The 18578-nt window shown below is 51.0% G+C and overlaps 1 protein-coding gene across 6 annotated transcripts in view; it reads right to left on the reverse strand.

Annotated features, from left to right (window-relative positions):
* Positions 1-18578, reverse strand: part of VASH2 (vasohibin 2) — a 50958-nt gene that overhangs the window by 18478 nt on the left and 13902 nt on the right. For 4 of the 6 annotated variants that reach the window (XM_019821833.3, XM_003999298.6, XR_002151203.3 and 1 more), the window contains exons 3-6: positions 17428-17484; positions 16793-16867; positions 10188-10569; positions 8657-8772 (exon numbers count right to left, since the gene is read on the reverse strand). In XM_019821833.3, coding sequence (XP_019677392.1) covers positions 8657-8772; positions 10188-10569; positions 16793-16867; positions 17428-17484 — 630 coding nt within the window. The remainder of the gene's footprint in view (positions 1-8656; positions 8773-10187; positions 10570-16792; positions 16868-17427; positions 17485-18578) is intronic. The other 2 variants (XM_045049279.1, XM_003999299.6) reach the window with 1 other exon arrangement.

Genomic DNA, 18578 nt, shown 5'->3' on the forward strand with positions numbered 1-18578 from the left:
TCCCCAGTGAACTGCCTGAAAGAGGAAACCCTTTTCTTTCACAGTGATACTGGCTGCAATTTCCTGGCCTGGCGAAGGGCAGAAGGGCAGAAGTGCCTGCGGGGCCCAGCCAGAAATACAGTTCCCTCCTGGCCAGCTCGTCTCAGGGCCAGAGCTTGTGCGTGGAGAGACCTCTTCCGAGTGCTCCCCTGGCTATTCTTAGAATTCTGCAAAGGGGTATATTTTTAAGAAACACAAGCACCAGGATGATGATTCAGCCGGATCTGCACTTGCCCAGAACCTCTCATCAGATCCACGGCTATTATTTTAGACTGAACAACGTATTTCTCCAAACCCCTCCCCAGTCCAGACAAGGAAAAGATCTCAAAGACCTTTCCTTTTGAAGGGCTCTCAGCCCGCCTCCTGTTTTAGGGAAAATGGGGTAGAGGACTTCTCGTTTCCAGTACTACACGTTGTGCAAGGAAGAAGGGGGCACTTCGCTCAGCACACAAATGGATGGTCCCAGCCTCATCTGTTGTCATGGAAACGTACCCAGGGTGACTTAGGGTGACTGCTCGATGGCCTGGTCCCACGTGTGAACAGTAGAGGCCGTTCAGAAGGTAGGTAGGCTCTCTATGCTGGTTCCATAGAGAAGGTATTCCGTAGCACAGAAACCCTAGTCTGGCACACGGTGGAAATTCACATTCTGGTTTTCTGTCGTAAGTAAGCGCCACGCCTAACGCGGGGCTTGAACTGACAACCCTGAGGTCAAGAGTCGCATGCTGTACCAACTGAGCCAACCAGGTGCCCCCACGTTCTTCTGACGTGGCCCCACATTTTCAACGTGACCTCTCATCCCAGGTAGCTGGGCGTAGATATGGTACTTTGAGTTTTCCAGTTTGTCTCAATCTTATATGGCTTGTGATTCGCTCACTTAATCCAAATATATCTATAAAATGCTAGGAGTGTTCGCCACTGCTACCTAAACCTTGAGAGTCTGGGGAGAGTGAACCATCACGTCGAACCTCGAGTCTCTCACACCCTGAGGCGGCCTCGGTGCCCAGGAAGAGCTTGGCTAGATTGGATGTTGGTGGCAGTGAAGCCACAAGGAGGCTCAGAACCAGAAAGTTCATGGCAGCATGTCGGGGACTGAAGTGGGGACCTCACACCCCAGGGCCGTGTGTCTGTGTGAGACCGGGTTTAAGAGAAGAAGCAGGAAGTGGAAGGAAAGCCTATAGGATCCGCCCTGAATCCCCAGTCCCCTTTCTGCAACTCTGTGTAAGGCCTGTGTCTGGGGCACCTCCTCTCCTCACTTTTCAACGCCCACCCCCTCTCTGCTTGGCAGTTGATGGGGGAGCAAAGGTCAGAGGGCCTGGGTGGCAGCCGGGAGAACAGGCTCCTGTAGCTGGCTTGCTACTTTCTCACCCACAGGATTTTCTTTTCTTTTTTTTTTTTAAGTAGGCCTCAGGCCCAGCACGGAGCCCAACACAAGGCTTGAACTCATGACCCTGAGCTCAAGACCTGAGCTGAGATCAAGAGTCAGACACTTAACCGACTGAGCCACCCAGGCGCCCCAGCCCACAAGAATTCATTTAGCAGCACTTTGTGCCAAGTGCCTCGTAGATCTTGGGTTACTAGGACGAATAACTTTCCCTGGAGCCAAGGTCCATTCCCTTCCTTCTGAGGGACATCTGCCTCTTGCTTCTGTTGTATGAGGATACTTCAGGGACACTATCCTTCTATGTCCAGTTCAGAGCCGCCCGATTGGGACGCACAGGCCACCACTCTGTTCGTACTGCTTACTCCTGTCTCCCCAAGGTCAGAGCCCCTTAGTGGACTCTTAGTGGACATGCCACGTGTTCATCTACTCACCTTCCCACACAAACATGCCCATCAGGACCAGTTTAGCTGTATTCTCTGTGGACTCAGGATTCTAGAGAGGGTTCTACAGCAAGGGTGCAACTCTAACATTGACTTCTCGGACCTCAGCGTTAACGGTGAGGAACAGATTAAACCAGGGATGGTGCTGGCCCAGCGTTTACTAGTTCAAGCAGAGACCCCAGACCCTCCTCTCGTGTCGACTCTGGCAGGAATCAGGTCAGGCCAGGCACCAGATTTAGGACTTGTGACCTATCTGGGTAGGCCTCAGCTGGAGGGGCACTGGGAGCGGGGGACTGGTTCTTCCCCACCTGTCACCCTCGTTCAAAGCCAGTCCCGCTCTTCATTCACACGCCCTACTTCCCAGGATGGCAGGCACCCTTTGGCAGCTGCAGGGCAGACAGCTGAAGTTGCTACGTAAGCAAACAGGCCTCAGCCTGAGAGACTGGGCCCAGAAGAGACCCTCCAGGATCCGCCCTTTCTTCCAAGTCCTCTTGAGGCAGGAGGCTCTGGCCAGAGACCAAGCGCCACAAGCCACTGTTTGCGATTCCCCTCCTTGCTGCTCCGGAGAACCCGGCCAGGACCCCCGGTGCTATCTGACCTGCAGGAGGCTCCCTGCTCACTCGGCCTCAGGAGGTCTCTCCTGTCAAGACTCCCCATCCATCCCGGTTTCTCCAAGCATCCCCAGGGACCTTGGCCCCTATGAAATCCCAGGGGAGCTAAGCTGGGCAGTCCTCTGCGTTGAAACTACCTTGTCTGGGCTTCGAGAAGGAAACCCCACATCATCCAGAAGATCCTACTTCTCCTTCCACAGCCTTTCTACTCTTTGTGTGTGTGTGTGTGTGTGTGTGTGTGTGTGTGTGTGTGTGTGTATGTGTGTTGGTGGGGGAGGGGGGGTCCCCTCTAATTTCCATGCTAAGAAAATTTTCTCCTTTCCACCTTTTGGGACATTTTCTCATTTGGAATCCAAAGAGAATGACTTCGTAGGCCTCATTCAGAGTATCCTCAATGCAATTAGAATCAGGGTGATTCTCTATGACTTCGTTATGACATCATGGCCTCACTTGAGCAACTGCCTGGAGGAACTGTTGTGATCCTTCAAGATAGAATGGGGCAGGAACTCCGTTGTGGAGTTTGGGGCCAGCAGTGAAAGGAGGGAGATCTTAAGATGGAGCTTAGTAACCTCTGTGAGCCTGAGGGTCTCCAGCAGGGGGAGCAAAGCCCGGGAGAGCCACAGACCGCCACAGAGACAGAGGACCAAGAAGGGAAACCAAAGGGGAAGACAAAGGGAGGAAAAGGACCATAAACAGCAAAAAAGAGCAGAGGAGGGATGGAGGAGGAAGAGGAGCCAGACAGCAGAGACAGAACAGAGATGTTCTCACAGGTCCTCAGGGACTCTTGCCCCACTTGAGAAGAATGTTCCACGCGGTTGCTCCAACTGGAATGAGCTGCTTTCATGCTGACACAGGCAGCCCAGGCAGAAAACCACTGTCCACTCACCCCCTAAGCTTCCAGGTTCAGCCCATCGGCAGCAAGCCAAGAGCTGCGGACCTGCGGACCGTCAGAGACAGAAGGGCCCCCCCGGGCGTTCGTGGTTCTCAGGAGGGCAACCGTTGGCATTTTAGGTGGAAAGCTTCTTAATGGAGGAGGATGAGCTTTGCAGGAAGTTTACCATCCCTGACCCCTGAGAATAATCACTGTGACAAGCAAAAACTTCCCTTCCCACCGCAGGTCTAACCCTTGTGCCCAACACGCCCCCCATCCCGAGGGTGTCTGGCTGCTGCTGAGAAGCACCATGGCGGCCATGGAGCTGAAAGGGGAGGGAGGCCCAGCATGGGGAAGGAGTTTGTGGAAGTGCACAGCAGGCCTTTCAAACGTGGATCTCAACCTCAATCTCCCTGTCTCTTTTAGAACCAGAGGAGCCAACTTGATGGTTCTGTGCGGAAGGTTTGCTTTAAAAGCTCCTAGGGGAGCCGAGTGCGACAAAGGACTTGTGGGTGGAGGGGGGAGGGTCCCTGTCTCCCTCTCAAAACCTTGCCTGATCTGACACTAATGCAGTCTTCACCACTCGCCCTCCAACCCAGCTGACTCTTCTGTCAACCCCGGGGACACTGAACCTCCTTTCCAGAATGATTATTCAGACAACTGCAAAAATGGAGAGGAATGCAGGGCTGGAAGTAGCTCCAGCTGTAGGGATGAGGTCGTCAGGGATATAAAGCCACTAAAATTATCCCAGCACAGAAAGGGGCTGGGACCCCACAGCTGATGGGCCTCTTGCCTGTTATGGTAATATTCCACCATTTGGGCCACTCCCAAGCTTCATATGGCACCCAACACATTTAGAAATGATTTGATGGCCTTACGTAATGCTAAAAAAATAACACAGTGACAGAGTCACAAACCCTTCCTAGTCCCGGCCATTCGACGGTAGGACGGCCAGAATTTGGCGGAGTCATTGGGTCACAACCAAATGCATCCCTTTTTCGTTTCCTCACCAAATCAAGATTACCTGGAGAAAAGCCTGCTTGGTGAAGGCCATGGGTAGAAGCTGAGAAGCTGCTCCTCTCCAGACACACCTCTAGGAACCAGGGTGCCCTGGGTTCTAGTCTGCAGCAATGGCGGAAGCTGGGATCTGGAGGGGGAGGGAGGGGCTGCCATCCCTCTTGTGCTCCCTGCCTCACGCAGCCCTTCGTTTTACTTTCAACTCTTGCCTCTCTGTCCCCTCTCTTCCTACTTGGTAGCCCCTACCCGGCCCTGCAACTCAGAAAGCAGGGTTGAGGAGGAATTAGGGAAAGAATCTTCTCTCCTTGTGACACCTCAATCCACTTGAAACTTCAGCCAAGATGTCTGCCCTCTAGATTCCCCTCCTGACCTCCAAACTGGAACAAGAAGTGGCAAGGGCTTCCACTCCCAAGGATGGCCACGGTCTTCCTAGATCAGCTCATATAAAATGGTCCACAGGAACCCACAAGCCACCTGGCCTCTCTTGATGGTCAAACTCTTCCAAACCCCCCCCCTCCCGCTGCGCCGGCTCTGGCTGTGAAAAAGAAAATGCCTGAAGCCTCACCCGCTGGGGAAAGTTGATGAAGGAAGACTCCTGGGAACCAGTGTTGTGCCCAGGAGAAAGGGCTGTGGGGGCAGGGTAAGGGTCTGGGGGTTCAGGGGCTGGTTGCAGCTACCCTCCACCATTTTGGAAAAGTTTATGCTTTCACTGAACCATGAGCCGTCCCCTCTGTGCTCCTGGGGCCTGTCTTGCTGAGGCTGGGGTCAGTTTCGGGACATAGAGGGAAGAGAGAGGAACTGAATCCCCATCTTCCTGCAGGTCTTCCTTCCTGATCCCTCCAATGACTACCCCCCTCTCCCTAGTGACTTTCTCCCCCTCCCCAGGCCCGCTCCGTGCTTCCGGTGGACAGGAGGGGAGAGGACGAGTGGGGCCCCAACACTACAAGGTGGCTTTACACTCTGCGGCAGTCTGAGCGCCGTCCTCTGCAGGTACTTGCCTCGGCTGCGTGACAGAGTAGCCAGAGATTAGGTTACGGGCATGGCCTGGGGGTGACTGGAAACCAGTTTCTCTATCTGGCCCCTAGGAGGATGAATAGTCGGGCTCCTCCCAGAGTGTCTTCAGTGGAGCCCCACGCTGGACGGTCAGGCTGGGGACACACCCCCTAGTTTCACCTCAGCACCTCAATCTCTAGAGGCCCAGGCCGGTCTGGAGTCACGCTCGGGCCTCAGCAGACCCAGTACCTTCATCTTGACATTCTGTTGTGTTTTAAAGTCAACCGGCCTCCCTGGGGCGCCTGGGTGGCTCAGTTGGTTAAGCGTCTGACTCTTGATTTCGGCTCAGGTCTTGATCTCGTGGTCGTGAGATGGAACCCTGCATCGGGCTCCACCTTGGACATGGAGCCTGCTTAAGACTCTCTCTCTCTCTCTCTCTCTCTCTCTCTCTCTCTCTCTCTCATAATAATAATAATAATAATAATAATAATAATAGAGTAAAAAATAAAAATAAAAAATAAAGTCAACCCCCCGATCACTTCTCTCATTCTGATTGATCGAACCACGGATCTCCAAGAGTGGTCCTGGACCCGCGGCATCAGCCTCACCTGGGAACCTGCTAGAACAACAGCTAAATCACAAGCACCGGGGAAGGGGCCTGGCAACGTGTTTTAACAAGCCCTCTGAGGACCCTGTGCTTGCTCAGGTTTGAGAACAGGTTTGAGGACAGGGTGTGGATCCTTCCATCCATCTTCAGCTGGGCCCTCATGCTGTGTGCAGCCCCTCCTTCCTACCCTCCTACCCTGTACGGGTAACCCACCCGCCCGCTCACTCCCACCCGATGACGCACATCCTTCACCAGCAGGATAAAAGCCATTTAATGTACAGTCTGTCAACTTCTACCTCCTCATCTACCTTAAACTCTTCCTCATCTCCCCCCTTCATTTGCTCCGACGACCTTAACAGCTGTCTCCTGCTGACAGGTGCAGACAGGCTCCTTAACACTCCAGATCCATCCTCTCTGCCTATTCCTTCCCCATCTCCTGCTCTGGTTTTTCTTCCTCTGGGCTACTCAGGGCCTGCCGGCACTTCCTTCCTTCCTCATCAACTTATCCAACTTTCGCTTCAACGGTCGCTTTTCAGTAGACGGCTCTAATGACATTATCTCTACTCCTCAACTTCCTCAAACTCCAGAACTGCACTCAGCAGCTTCTAGGACACCGTCCCAGGATGCCTGAGAAGCGCCTCAAATCCCACAGTCCAGACTCAAATGCACCTTCTTCCTCCACTGTTCTCAGATGCCCAGCACCCGGCGCATCACCCTGACTACTGTCTCCACAACCAGTTTCTGATATCTTGCTGGCTTTACCATTCCTGAACACTCATGGTAACTTTTTCAGGTTAAAACCTGAACATGGCTTGGACTGCAGAGTTCCTGTGGATGCAAGCAAAATGGATCCAACAGGGATCGTTTGAAAAACCCACAGCTGCCACTCGGGGCATCAATCCATGACATAGAATGCTTGGGGTTTCAAGTGCTCAGGACTTCATGTGCTCAGGACTTTAGAGGGCAAAGCAGGGCTTTATGGACTATTCAATGGACTGTACACTGGGAGCTCCAAAGGGAAGCCCCCTCCAGGGGCAGAAAAGCTAGCAAACCAAAGGAAAGGGCCCCTTCCTTGCTTCTTGAGTAACCAGATTCCTACTTCTGGAATTCTATGCTACAGGACCCTCTGGGAACAGAGGACCCAGCTGGGAACAGCTGACATATTCATAGTCCCCTGAGACAACTGCTACTTTGTTCAGGGACGTCAATGGGTGGATGACTGCATCACAGAGTGGGGAGAGACAGGGTTAGGGTTAATTTAAGGTCAGGGTCAAGAGTCAAGGGCCGTGATCAGCATCAGAGGCAGGATTAGGGTCAGAGGCATGTGTGAAAGATCTGAAGCCAACCTGCTCCCTAAAAGGACAAAGCCATGCTGAATCCCCCCTGTTCTCCAACCTCTCTTGCTATAGGAGCTCCCAACCCCCACCCACCTCATCATCCCTCCCCTTTCAAAGCCGGGACCCCCATCATTTCGGCCAACACCTTTCTGGCTTAGAAGCTGAACCCTGGGTTCAGCAGTGGGATGGGGAATGAGGACAAATAGGGAACGTTCCTCGAAACTGACAACACCCCATCCTGTCCTGTTCTTCCAAAAGCAGAACCAACACTCCCTGTTCTGCCACCGTCCCAGGGCCGACCTGGGTTCCAGCCCCAGTCCCATCACCGACCAGCTACACAACAGCACAGTGTTCGGCTTTCTTCCTCTGAAAGTGAAAACTACAGCTCTCCCTTCTTACTCTACGGCGTGGACGTGACAATAATAACGTGCTTGCGTGAAAGCAGTTCCCCATGAATAAACCGCTCTCATTACAACTTCTCAGTTGATGCTAACGACTCCTTGTGAGATGGGCAGGGACAGCATTTTTATCCTCGGGAAGGGCTTCCCCAGGCCACAAGGCTAATGAGCAGCAGAGCCCGGGCTCAGCCTAGACCACTGTGCGCTGTACCCACATCATCCCTGGTGCGGCGAGAGCCTCCTGTGACCCAGCACGCTGCTGGTATTAATAAAAGTAATATTTTTTCCCTGTATAGGTATGGCCCAAATATTTGCCGGTGGATTATCACTGGTTACTTTGGGCTTCCTCAGCTTCTCCAATCTGTCACTTCTCAAGTGGGTCATTTTGACCTAAGCAGTAGGTGTGGAATCACTAGCCTCGGGGCTAAAACAGGGGAGCTAGAGTCAGCAAAGAAGAAGTGGGTATTTCTGACGCTGTGATCCAAACCATGATCACGCTTTCTGCTGGGCACAGAGGGCTGCGGGGTTTTAGGAAAGTTTCCTCGGTTCTAACAATCCGCTCTTCTGGCTGCGAGAACTGAAGCCCAGGAAGGTTACATGACATGCCTAACATCACGTAGCTCAGAAGGAGCTGAGCTGGCCCCAGACTCAGGCTTCCTAATTCTAAAGCCAGTGCTGTTCCCATGGTGCCAGGATTTCAGGCTACCCTTCATCTCTTGCAGTCTGGGGCTGGGCTCTTCTTCTGAGTCTATAGCTAACAGGTGGTGGCGTCAGCACAATGGGAGTGACGGGCAGGGGGGATCCTTCTCTACAGGGGATGCCCCCTGCGTGAGGGGCGGTCCTCTTGGAGATCTCGGTCAGCTTCAGATGCCAAGGCCCACGACACAGCTTCGTCCCCGTGGGCTAGGACAACCCCACAGATGTGTGTGTTGGGCTTTCGGGAAAGAGGAAATACTACTCACGACTTGTCTCTCCTGCCGAGCCGTCTCGGGGGGCTTGCCTGTCTCCTTCTGGGGGACAGGGATTTCCCCCGACTTCTCACTTGGGTTGGAGAATGGGCACTTGCAGGTTTCAGGATCTGAAGGAGATGTAAGGAGTTACCACACTGGCTCCTAAAGGACCCCGCCCTCATGTCTTCCTGCCCTCAGCCCACCAAGATCCCGTGGCTTGGAAGGCACTGAAGCTGGAAGGCCTTCCAAACAGGAGGTCTGACAGATGCTCCTCTCTCAGTCTGCACTGGCAAGGAGCAAAGGTGCCGCTTCCCAGGGGCTGAAATGATTATACCATGCCCCCTTTTCCACAGCAGAGAAGCAGAGCCCAAGGCCTCAGCTCCCCTGAGGTTGCATCTGGGTGCTGGGTGCTGTCTTGTGAAAGCCAAGTCCCATCTACATTGCTCCAGAAACCAGCTTGTTTTTCCTCTGACTCTCCCACCCCACACACATGCACAGAGTGGTTTCAATTTATCAAGAATCTCGTTTCCAGGTCCCTCAGAGTGAAAATGACAGGTCCCCAAGAGCTAAACAGAACTAAGTCTGAGGTTAGCATAGTCTCTTTTCCCCTGTGGTCCTCAGTGTAGGCACAGGCTTTCTCTCCGTGACTCCACAAGCCCTGGAGGGACAGGGACAAGCAGGCATCGTGTCACCATGGAAGTGACACGGCAGAAGCAAGAAGGCTTTACGAGTGTAGTGTATATAAAGCCAGCACAGTAAATGCTTCTTTCCTATTGTGACACTGGGTCAGGATTTTATGCCAAAACGCGTTGCAACTTAGAAAGCAGAGATATAATGCAACTCTGCAAGAGATGATAAACCAGCTGACCCACTCATCCTGCTGTGCACAGGCCCTTCTGGTTTTAAGTACTAAAAATTTCATGTCCTGGGAAACCTCTCAGTTTCAGACAAACTGAGATGATTGATCACCCTGTTATAATAAAGACAGAACACAACAAAACCATAACCTTCATCTAAAATGGCTAACATTTGGGGCGACGGTGTGGCTCAGTCGGTTGAGTGTCCAGCTTCGGCCCAGGTCATGATCCCATAGTTCGTGGGTTCAAGCCCCGCATCAGGCTCTGTGCTGACAGCTCAGAGCCTGGAGCCTGCTTCGGATTCTGTGTCTCCCTCTCTCTCTGCCCGCCTCTGCCCCCACTCTGTCTGTTTCCCAAAAATAAACAAACATTAAAAAAATAAAAATAAATGGCTAACATTTTAGATTTGATTGCATAGAAGGAATTGTAGGCCAAGACACTGCTGTAATTATAACATCTAAATCAACTCCAGTGTTTGAAGTAGCATATGCAAAGAGAAACTTTAATTATCCATGTCAAATAGCGAATGATTTCGATTTTTTGTTTTAATAGGGTGGCTACTAAGTAAGACAACCTCCAGGAGATTTTGACCGTCCCAGAAACACGGGGCATGAGGCAAGAGGGAAAGAGATAGAAGACAGGGATAGAACTCTTTTGCATTGCTCATTTGTCTTCCCAGCACCTACCTTCATTCTCATGTCCCTGGCATATTTCTCCAGCTCCTTCCTTATGTCAGCCCTCAACATCTTTGAGACATTGAGGACCAGCTGCTTCCACTCAATGGGCTGAAAGCTATGAGGCTCATGGGGGACATACAGCCCAATCTTGACCTTCTTGACTGTGTGCAGGTACTTCTTGTAGGAGTCTTCAAAGTCAAAGATGAGGTCACTCAAAGTCCGAAAGGTCAACGGCTTGTCCATCAGCTCAGCCCTTCGGCTCATGCCCAGTGAGCCATAGCGGCCATTGCAATAAATCCCCAGCACAACATGGTGAAAGTAGTTTCCTGAGAAGTAGGTTTTAAAGCTGATGGGGAATCGCTCGATGGAAGGCTGTCCATTGGTTAAGTATCTTAGACCATCTGAGTCAAGGAAGAGAAAGGAGACCTTGAAAATTCACAGAGCTTGGACTCCCAGTAATGGAAGTGGCCCATACGGGCAAAGTGTCCATCCCTCTGCCTCTGAGTTGGCCCACACCTTACCTTTCCAGACTAATCCTTTTTTTTTCATTTTTTTTTAACATTTATTTATTTCTGAGACAGAGAGAGACAGAGCATGAACGGGGGAGGGCCAGAGAGAGAGGGAGACACAGAATCCGAAGCAGGCTCCAGGCTCTGAGCTGTCAGCACAGAGCTGGACACGGGGCTCAAACTCACGGACCGCGAGATCACGACCTGAGCCGAAGTTGGACGCTCAACCGACTAAGTCACCCAGGCGCCCCGAGACTGATCCTTTTAGAAAGGATTCACTTGATATCTTTGAGTACCTAGTATACAGTGCATATCAGAGCCAAGTTAATATGGGACAAAGAAAAAAACTTGCCCTCTACTTTAGCAACTAAATAAATGCAAAATGAAACAATGATCTCTCCCTTTCCCTCAGTCTTCTACAGGGCATGATGAGTATTAAAGGCTTTTTTAATGTAATCAGAATGATGTTCTCGGACATTAATTCTGGCTGGAGCGTGTGGGACAGACCAGGAACCGAAAGCCTCTGCAATGCTCCAGAGAAGAAATGAAAACCAGAATCAAGGCAAGGCAATGCGGACATAAAAGAAACAGACTGGTTGATTACCTGGATGGCAAGGTGTCAGAACAGCTCATGCCTGCACCTCATCTGCTCCTCTCACGGGCCCCGGCACACCCATGTCGACAGCCTTGGGTACCACACAGAAAGCTGCCTCCAGCACACAAACCACAGACTCCCCTCACCCCCAACGCGCTTGGGATCACAGCTTGGCTCTCTCCACTTATCAGCCCATTTGGATGGACTAACTCGGCCTCTTACCGCTGCCTCAGTTTGGGACCAGTAACCCCCACAGAGCGCAGCTCCAAGTAACTACCCCCCGTGACTCCACACGCTGGAGCCAGGGGCAAGAAGTGCCACATCCACGAGCCCATCTCAAAGTCCCAGGATAGCCCTGGCCAGGACCCGGTTTTCTGGAGAGTGATGCGGAAAACTCACTGGTGTCACTTTTCTGCTGAAAACATTTGGTGACTCCAGAGTGTTTCTAAGGTAGATAATCATCCGGGTGTTGAACATGGTGGCCAGGGCGTGATAAGGGCTCAGTTAGTAGAGACGGTCTTCCATTCTCTGAGCATTTCTCTTCACCGTTTCCTGCCCCCACTCCAACGTGATTTCCACACAAAGGCCAGAGTGGTCTATTCAAGCCAAAATTTGGTACACATCAGCTCTTCTGCTTAAGTTTTCAGTGTCTCTCATCTTCCCCAGACTTAGCCCAAATCCCTTACAAAAGTCCTGCCACGATTCAGCCCCTGCTCATTATTCCTTTGTACAATCTCCTTTCCGCCACACCCTGGACTAGCACACGGACCCAAGGGCGACCCGTGACTTTTTGAAGGATACGCCGGGACCGCAAAGCATCCACACCTGTGCCCTCAGCACGTATAATCCCTCATAATGTGAAGTCAAATGTAACTGAAACTCCTAAATGACTTTTAAGTGGCCTTTACAGCACAAAGCTATGAGACCAAAGCGACCTACGAAACTTTGAACAAAATGCCACTAAACACTCTTCGCACTACATGATGCCCCCAACTGCAGTATAACTTGTCTTATGGCTTCACTGCACATCAGCCTTCTAGGGCAGGGGACTCAATTCCTTTGGGAACTCCTAGGAATCGTGAGTGATAAGGATGCTGTGGGCCCTATCCTCTTTCCATAGGCTGCACCCCAACTGGAACAGCCTCACTGCTATCCCCTCCCCCTTCCTCTCCCTTCTCTGACCTTCCTCTGTGTGGGTTAAGTACCACCCCCACTCCCACTCAAGAACCCCTGTAGTACCTGGTGCTTAATCACCCACTATTGTAATTGTTTATTTGTTTGCCTCTTGCAAGGAGTTCCGTTTCACATGCTGGTGTTCCCCGGGGCATAGTGCAGGCCTGGCACACGGAGGTGCTTGCTTCGTGCTTGTTGAATGGATAAACCTCCATTGTGAACATACATTCCTTACACTTCAAAAGACTGCGTCAGTGGGGGCCAACGCAGGTTCCCTTGAAAGACAGGAACTAATAGAAGCCAGCCCGCAGCCCTGAGGTCAGCCTCGTCCTCAGCCTCAATTTAGGCACAGATGGCTCCTCTCTATAAAAATGGTTACCTGTTTTCACTTCCTCATGTGATGTTAACCGGCAGGAAGGGAGTGAAATCATATCCTTCTGAGCCCTCTTGCATCAATTCTTGCTTGTTTTCTGGGACGAGCTCTCTGGGGCTGGCATAAGGGCACTCCTTAGTTGTTTCAGTCAGTATAACAAGCACTTACTGGGTGCACATCTCCTGTGCCAGACAGCCCACAGGTGGGGCTGTGGAGCCAAAGATCAAGGATCCAACCCTTCTCTGGAAGTCTCTCGGGGAGACAGACTCAAAGTGGACACAATATGATCAATACAGCAGTTCCTCAAAAAAATGAAACATACCATTGCCATAGGATGCAGCAATTCCACTTCTGGGTACGTACCCCAAAGAACTAAAAGCAGGGACTCGAACCGATAGTTGCACACCCATGTTCATAGCAGCTTTGTTCACAACAGCTCCGAGGAGGAAGCAACCCAAGGGTCTGCGGGTGAACGGATACAGGAAACGTGGAGAATACATACAATGGAATATTCAGCCTTAAAAAGTTAGGAAATTCTGGGGCACCTGGGTGGCTCAGTCAGTTAAATATCCGACTCTTGATTTTGGCTCAGGTCATGATCTCAAAGTTCGTGAGTTTGAGTCCTGTGTCACTCTCTGTGCTAACAGTGCAGAGCCTGCTTGAGATTCTCTCTCCTCTCTCTGCCCCTCTCTTGCACTCTCTCTCTTTCTCTCTAGATAAATAAATAAATAAATAAACAAACTTTTTAAAAGGTTAGGAAATTCTGACACATGCTCCATGGATGAACCTTGAGGACATTATGTTAAGTGAAATAAGCCAGCCACAAAAGGACAAATACTGTACGATGGAACTTTACGAGGTATCTGAAGTAATCAAATTCATAGAGACAGAAGTAGAACGGTGGTTGGCAGGGGAGAGGGGAGAAAATGGGGAGTTAGTGTTCAACGGGCGTTTCAGTTGGAGAAGATGAAGTTCTGGACGCAGAGGGTGCTGACGGTTGAACAAAAGCATGAATGTCCTCAATGCCACTAAACTGTGCATTTAGAAACAGAATGGTAGATTTGTGTTATGAATATTTTACTGCAGTTAAAAACCCCCACACTCACCATATACGTATGTCAAGCCATTATGCTGTTCCCCTTAAGCTTACACAGTGCTGTACATCAATGGGATCTCGATAAAATGGAAAGGAACCACCCCAGTGTGATGCGTACTGTCAGAGAGGTAAGCCCAGTGCGCGCAGGGAGAGCAGAGAAGAGGTCATGCGGTGACCATGCCAAAGTTGGTCTTGTAGGACAAGTAGAGTTGGCCACGTGGAGAAGAGGGAGTGAGGAGGGTGCAGGAAAGACCGGTCTCAAGGATTTGTTCCATCTTGATGGCAATCAGGAAAGCCTTGGGACCTAGAGGACCTGGGCTCGGAGAGGGAGGGGACAAGGATGAGGGCAAGGAATCGTCTGGGCTTTTCTAGGGAAGAGGGAGACAGCAGTGCCCAAGCTCCTGGAAGATCCACCCGGAACCCAGCCGGCTGGGCATGTGCCTACCCCACCTCTAAGAACACACCTGTCACTTGAATCCAGCACAGAACTTTGGTACCATGATTAACCCCTTCAGGGTCAGCGAGGCCCCCGAAATTGCTGCCGGAATTAGAAGATAACTTGGAACCAAAGCTCCATCTCTCCGGCAGGCATGTGAGAGTGTGCGCACGCACTGAGGCAAGATCGAAAGAAGGGGCTCTCCGTGAACGAATCCTGAACAGTGGCCTCACGTCAGACGAGAGGAAACAAGGCAGGACAAGACAGGGGACACAGGGCTCTAAGCAGCAGCCAAGCTGACCTGTTTCAAAGTTGCTGAAGTACCATTTGCCTCCCCGGACCTGCAGAGGGGCCTGTGGGAGACACGGACATCTGACTCAAGCCATGTCCTTCACTGTGCTCGGGAGAAAAGTGGGCCACAGAGGTGCTGACAAAGAGCAAAGGGAAAAGACAAAGATACTGTAACTTTTAGAATTCAGGTCTGGGTTTCTCGTCTGTGTCCAAGAGTCAAATTTCCCTGAGTTCAGCAGCGCGAGCCATGTTTCTGCACCCTTCCCACCTCCTCTGCCCTTTTCTAAAACGTCACACTAGTAAGAACGAGGGAAAACCAAGAGCCACTGTCCCCTCATTTGGGCTGGGCCAGACGCCAGTCACAGGTGTATCCCTCACAGTCCCTAAAGATTTAAGTAATCCCAGTAAGCCAAAATCGTGTTTGGGTTTATACAATTTGCGCAGGGACACGGCTACTGGGTAAAGCAAGGTGACCTCTGTCCAGGTACACCCGGACATCCGTCAGCAGAGTCTGAGGGGAGCTGGGCCACCCAGGGAAGGGCCCGTGCTTGTGCTCTCCCTCACTGATCCCTCCGGCAGATCCCCAACAACTGTTCACCCCCATTAAACTTGCAGGGGGCTGTGCCCAACAGCTGTGGCCGACTCCTGCCACAAAAGGGCCCTGGGCCATCTGCTGTCCCCACCCCGTTCTGCCCTCCTGCTGGGCTCCCCAGCACACGTTTCATCTCCTTTGTGAGGAGCAGGATGGAGGTATGACAAGAGAGTGGGGCAGGGCCTCAATACGGCTCAAGTTTCCATTTTTCAAATGTCAGCCTGGGCACCTGTGGACGATCGTACTTCAGACGAGGCCTGGCCAGTGTTCTGCAGGCTGCAGACGGCCAGAAACTGCCCTTCCCGTGAAAACGTCCAGCAGACCGGGGCGCCTGGGTATGCTAAATTGATCACCCAATTTTCCAAGCCCGCAATGTGGGCTCATTGCCTCTGTCTCCTCTGACTCTTACAGCTACTCAGCCCACAAGTGGTGCCAATGACTCCCCAACTCCTTCCTCCACCTTTATGGCTCCTGGGCAGAAGTATCTCACCTCTCTGTATCCCTCATCCATTCAGCCCATCCTCCACAGACCGTCACCCAATCTGGAATCCAGAAAGCTGTATTGGTTGATTCCTTCCTCGTCAACTCTTGCCCTCATTTGACCTCTAAATCCTGTACATCCTGTCTCCTTGATGTCCCCTCACACCCGCTCCCATGGCCAGGACCATGGTTCAAGCACCACCATTTCTCTCAGGGAACAGCTCAGTCTGCCTTTCAATCTGCCCTAAGAACCACCTCTCTAAAGAACATGCCTGAGCGTGTCATGCCCTGTGCTCCAGATCTTTCCCGTGGGCTTCCCATTGCCTTCTGGAGAAAGTTCCCACTTCTCAGCACAGCCCTCAAGGACCTAACCAGTCTTACCTGGGACCATCTACCAAGTCCACGTCTTTTTGCATTTCCTTGGTTATTGCCCCCTTCCAGCTGTCCAACCCAAAGGACCACAAGTTTCTTTGCTCTTGTACCAGATCTTTGCTCTTGTACCATCATCACTAACTAAGTCAGTGCTGTCACAACTTTTCTGGACCATATTCCCCTTAGGCTGGGCCAGGAGTCTGGGGAAAATGGAACAGAACGTATGGGAGAGACCAGACCCTTGTTTCAGCTCTATGTTCTGCGGAGTCAGGACTCTACGCCATTGCTTGGTCTCCTCCACAGTCTACTCTTAGAATCTTCCCCAGAGATGCATTTGGATAATCCTATTTCTCCTGAGTGTCTATCCTGTTATAAAGCCAGATGAATGCAAAAGATAATGATACACACTCTCTAGTCCCTCTAAGTTGGAATTCTCTTTGTGCCCAGCGGATGTGGCCTGAGCTAGTGGTACTGGCTTCAGCTAACAGGTTACATAGACAATGGTCCCATCAAGCTCTGATTTGGTTCAACTCCAGAAGGTGAAAGTTAAAGAGAGGCACCAGGGGAGCTTGCCAATTTCCCCCAAGGAGACAATGGGCATCATCTCTGCGAATCTAGGACAATGAAGGCACAATCGGCCTCACTCTGAGGCTGCCATCTATGGAGTAAACTTAAGCAAACATAACTCAAAGGATACATGCCCAGGATGACAGCTTCAAGGCATTTGATAGGCAAGGACTCCCGAGTCATTTCTTTTGCTGTTTCCATTAACCTGTAGGATAGAGCACAACAAAGCATCTCAGGACTTGTTTCATCATGCAGTCAGTCCGTCTGTCAATCCGTCAGCGTGCCTGTCTCCACATTAGGTGCCATGCAGGATTGCAGAGAAAAGGGGAGAGCTCGGCGTGGAGGATGGAACCAAAGCACATCTGCACTGGCAGAACTAAATTCTTAAATTCTCCACTGCTCTCTCCAAGAGTTAGTTCCTGGAGGTTAGTGCCTATATTCCCCAGCATCCTCCCAAGGGGAGGGCAAGGGGCATTACACAGGACAAGGGGCTTGACAAAGAGAAAGTAAAGAAGACCACATAAAATTAATTTCACACGCCTCCCCCACCCCTGGAAGAGTTAGTCTCCACCATGGAGCTTAGCTGTCAGAGTGGCCCAAGCCCTAGCCCCACCTCCAACCTGGCCCCAGGGCACCCCCCCAATCCCAGTCCCTTACAGACTGGATATTTGAGCACTGGGATACAGGGATAAAGAGTGAGAGAGGGAGTGGGCAGCTTTCAAGTAGGAGAGACGTCACCTGGCCCACAGATCATGCACCACTTACCCACTCAGCGGTCTCATTTTCCTAATTTCAAAGAACTGGGTCCCTGTATGATTGTATCTGTGTGAAGTATGTAAAGGGAAAGTGACAGAAAACTCCAAAGGCCCCAGTAATCCAGCAGAGGAAGCTGTACATTGATTTCTCAAAGGGATAAAGAAGTAAGGGGCTTTCCAGAAAGTGTTCAGTAGCCAGAAGGTAGCCAAGAGCCTCTTACTCCTCAATGTCCTGCTCTGAAAATCCAGGTTCTAACTCAAGCCCCCAAACAGCTTGGATCTTTATAATAGCTATTTCAATCTGCTCTGTATTCTGTTTAGGGGAATACATGTCTTAGTTCACCTACTAGACTACAAACTCTGAGAGTTGGGATCATTTATTTATTATCTTTATATTACCCGTAATGCCTGGCACAAGCCCAACATATTCCAGTTAGCAAATATGATTAAATGCATGAGGAATAAATGAATACATGGGTAGACAGACAGATAGAAAAATGGGTGGATTGGTGGAAGGGTGGATGGATGAATGGAAGGAAGGAAGGGTCGAATTGATGAAATGGAAAGGTGGGTGGGTGGAAGGATGGATGGATGGATGGAAAGAATGAACAGAATGGAAGGGTGACTGATTGGAAGGGTGGATGGATGGACAGATAATAGAGATGGATGGATGGATGGATAGAAGGAGTGGATGGATGGATGGATGCATGGATGGATGGATGGATGGGTAGGTGGGTGGCTGGATGGACAGATGGATGGATGGAATGGAAGGATGATGGATAGAAGGGTGGGTGGGTGGTAGGGTTTCTCAATAGTGCACTGTCTCTGCAGCAAAGCTTACTGTGGAGACCTCACTTTAATTTCACTGGACTGATACTAGACAATGATTATGAAGTCTGAGAAGATGACACCATTACCCACAACTTGGGATTTAGCTGCTTGCCCAGAAAGTGTCAGGGACTGGCAAGCCTGCACCAGGTCATTCTGAAGGAGACCAAAGATTCCTTGATGTCATGCTCTCTGACACTGGATCTTGATTTTCTTCAGAGCCTGAAGAAAAGTTGCTTTACACATTTCTCTTTCCTGTCTCAAACAAAGTCCTATAGAAAAAGTGCATGTTGGGAAGATGCTAACGAACCATGAACTTGTAACCCTGGCAGC

Source organism: Felis catus, chromosome F1, assembly GCF_018350175.1.
Source record: "Felis catus isolate Fca126 chromosome F1, F.catus_Fca126_mat1.0, whole genome shotgun sequence".
In the NCBI taxonomy this organism is placed as follows: Eukaryota; Metazoa; Chordata; class Mammalia; order Carnivora; family Felidae; genus Felis; species Felis catus.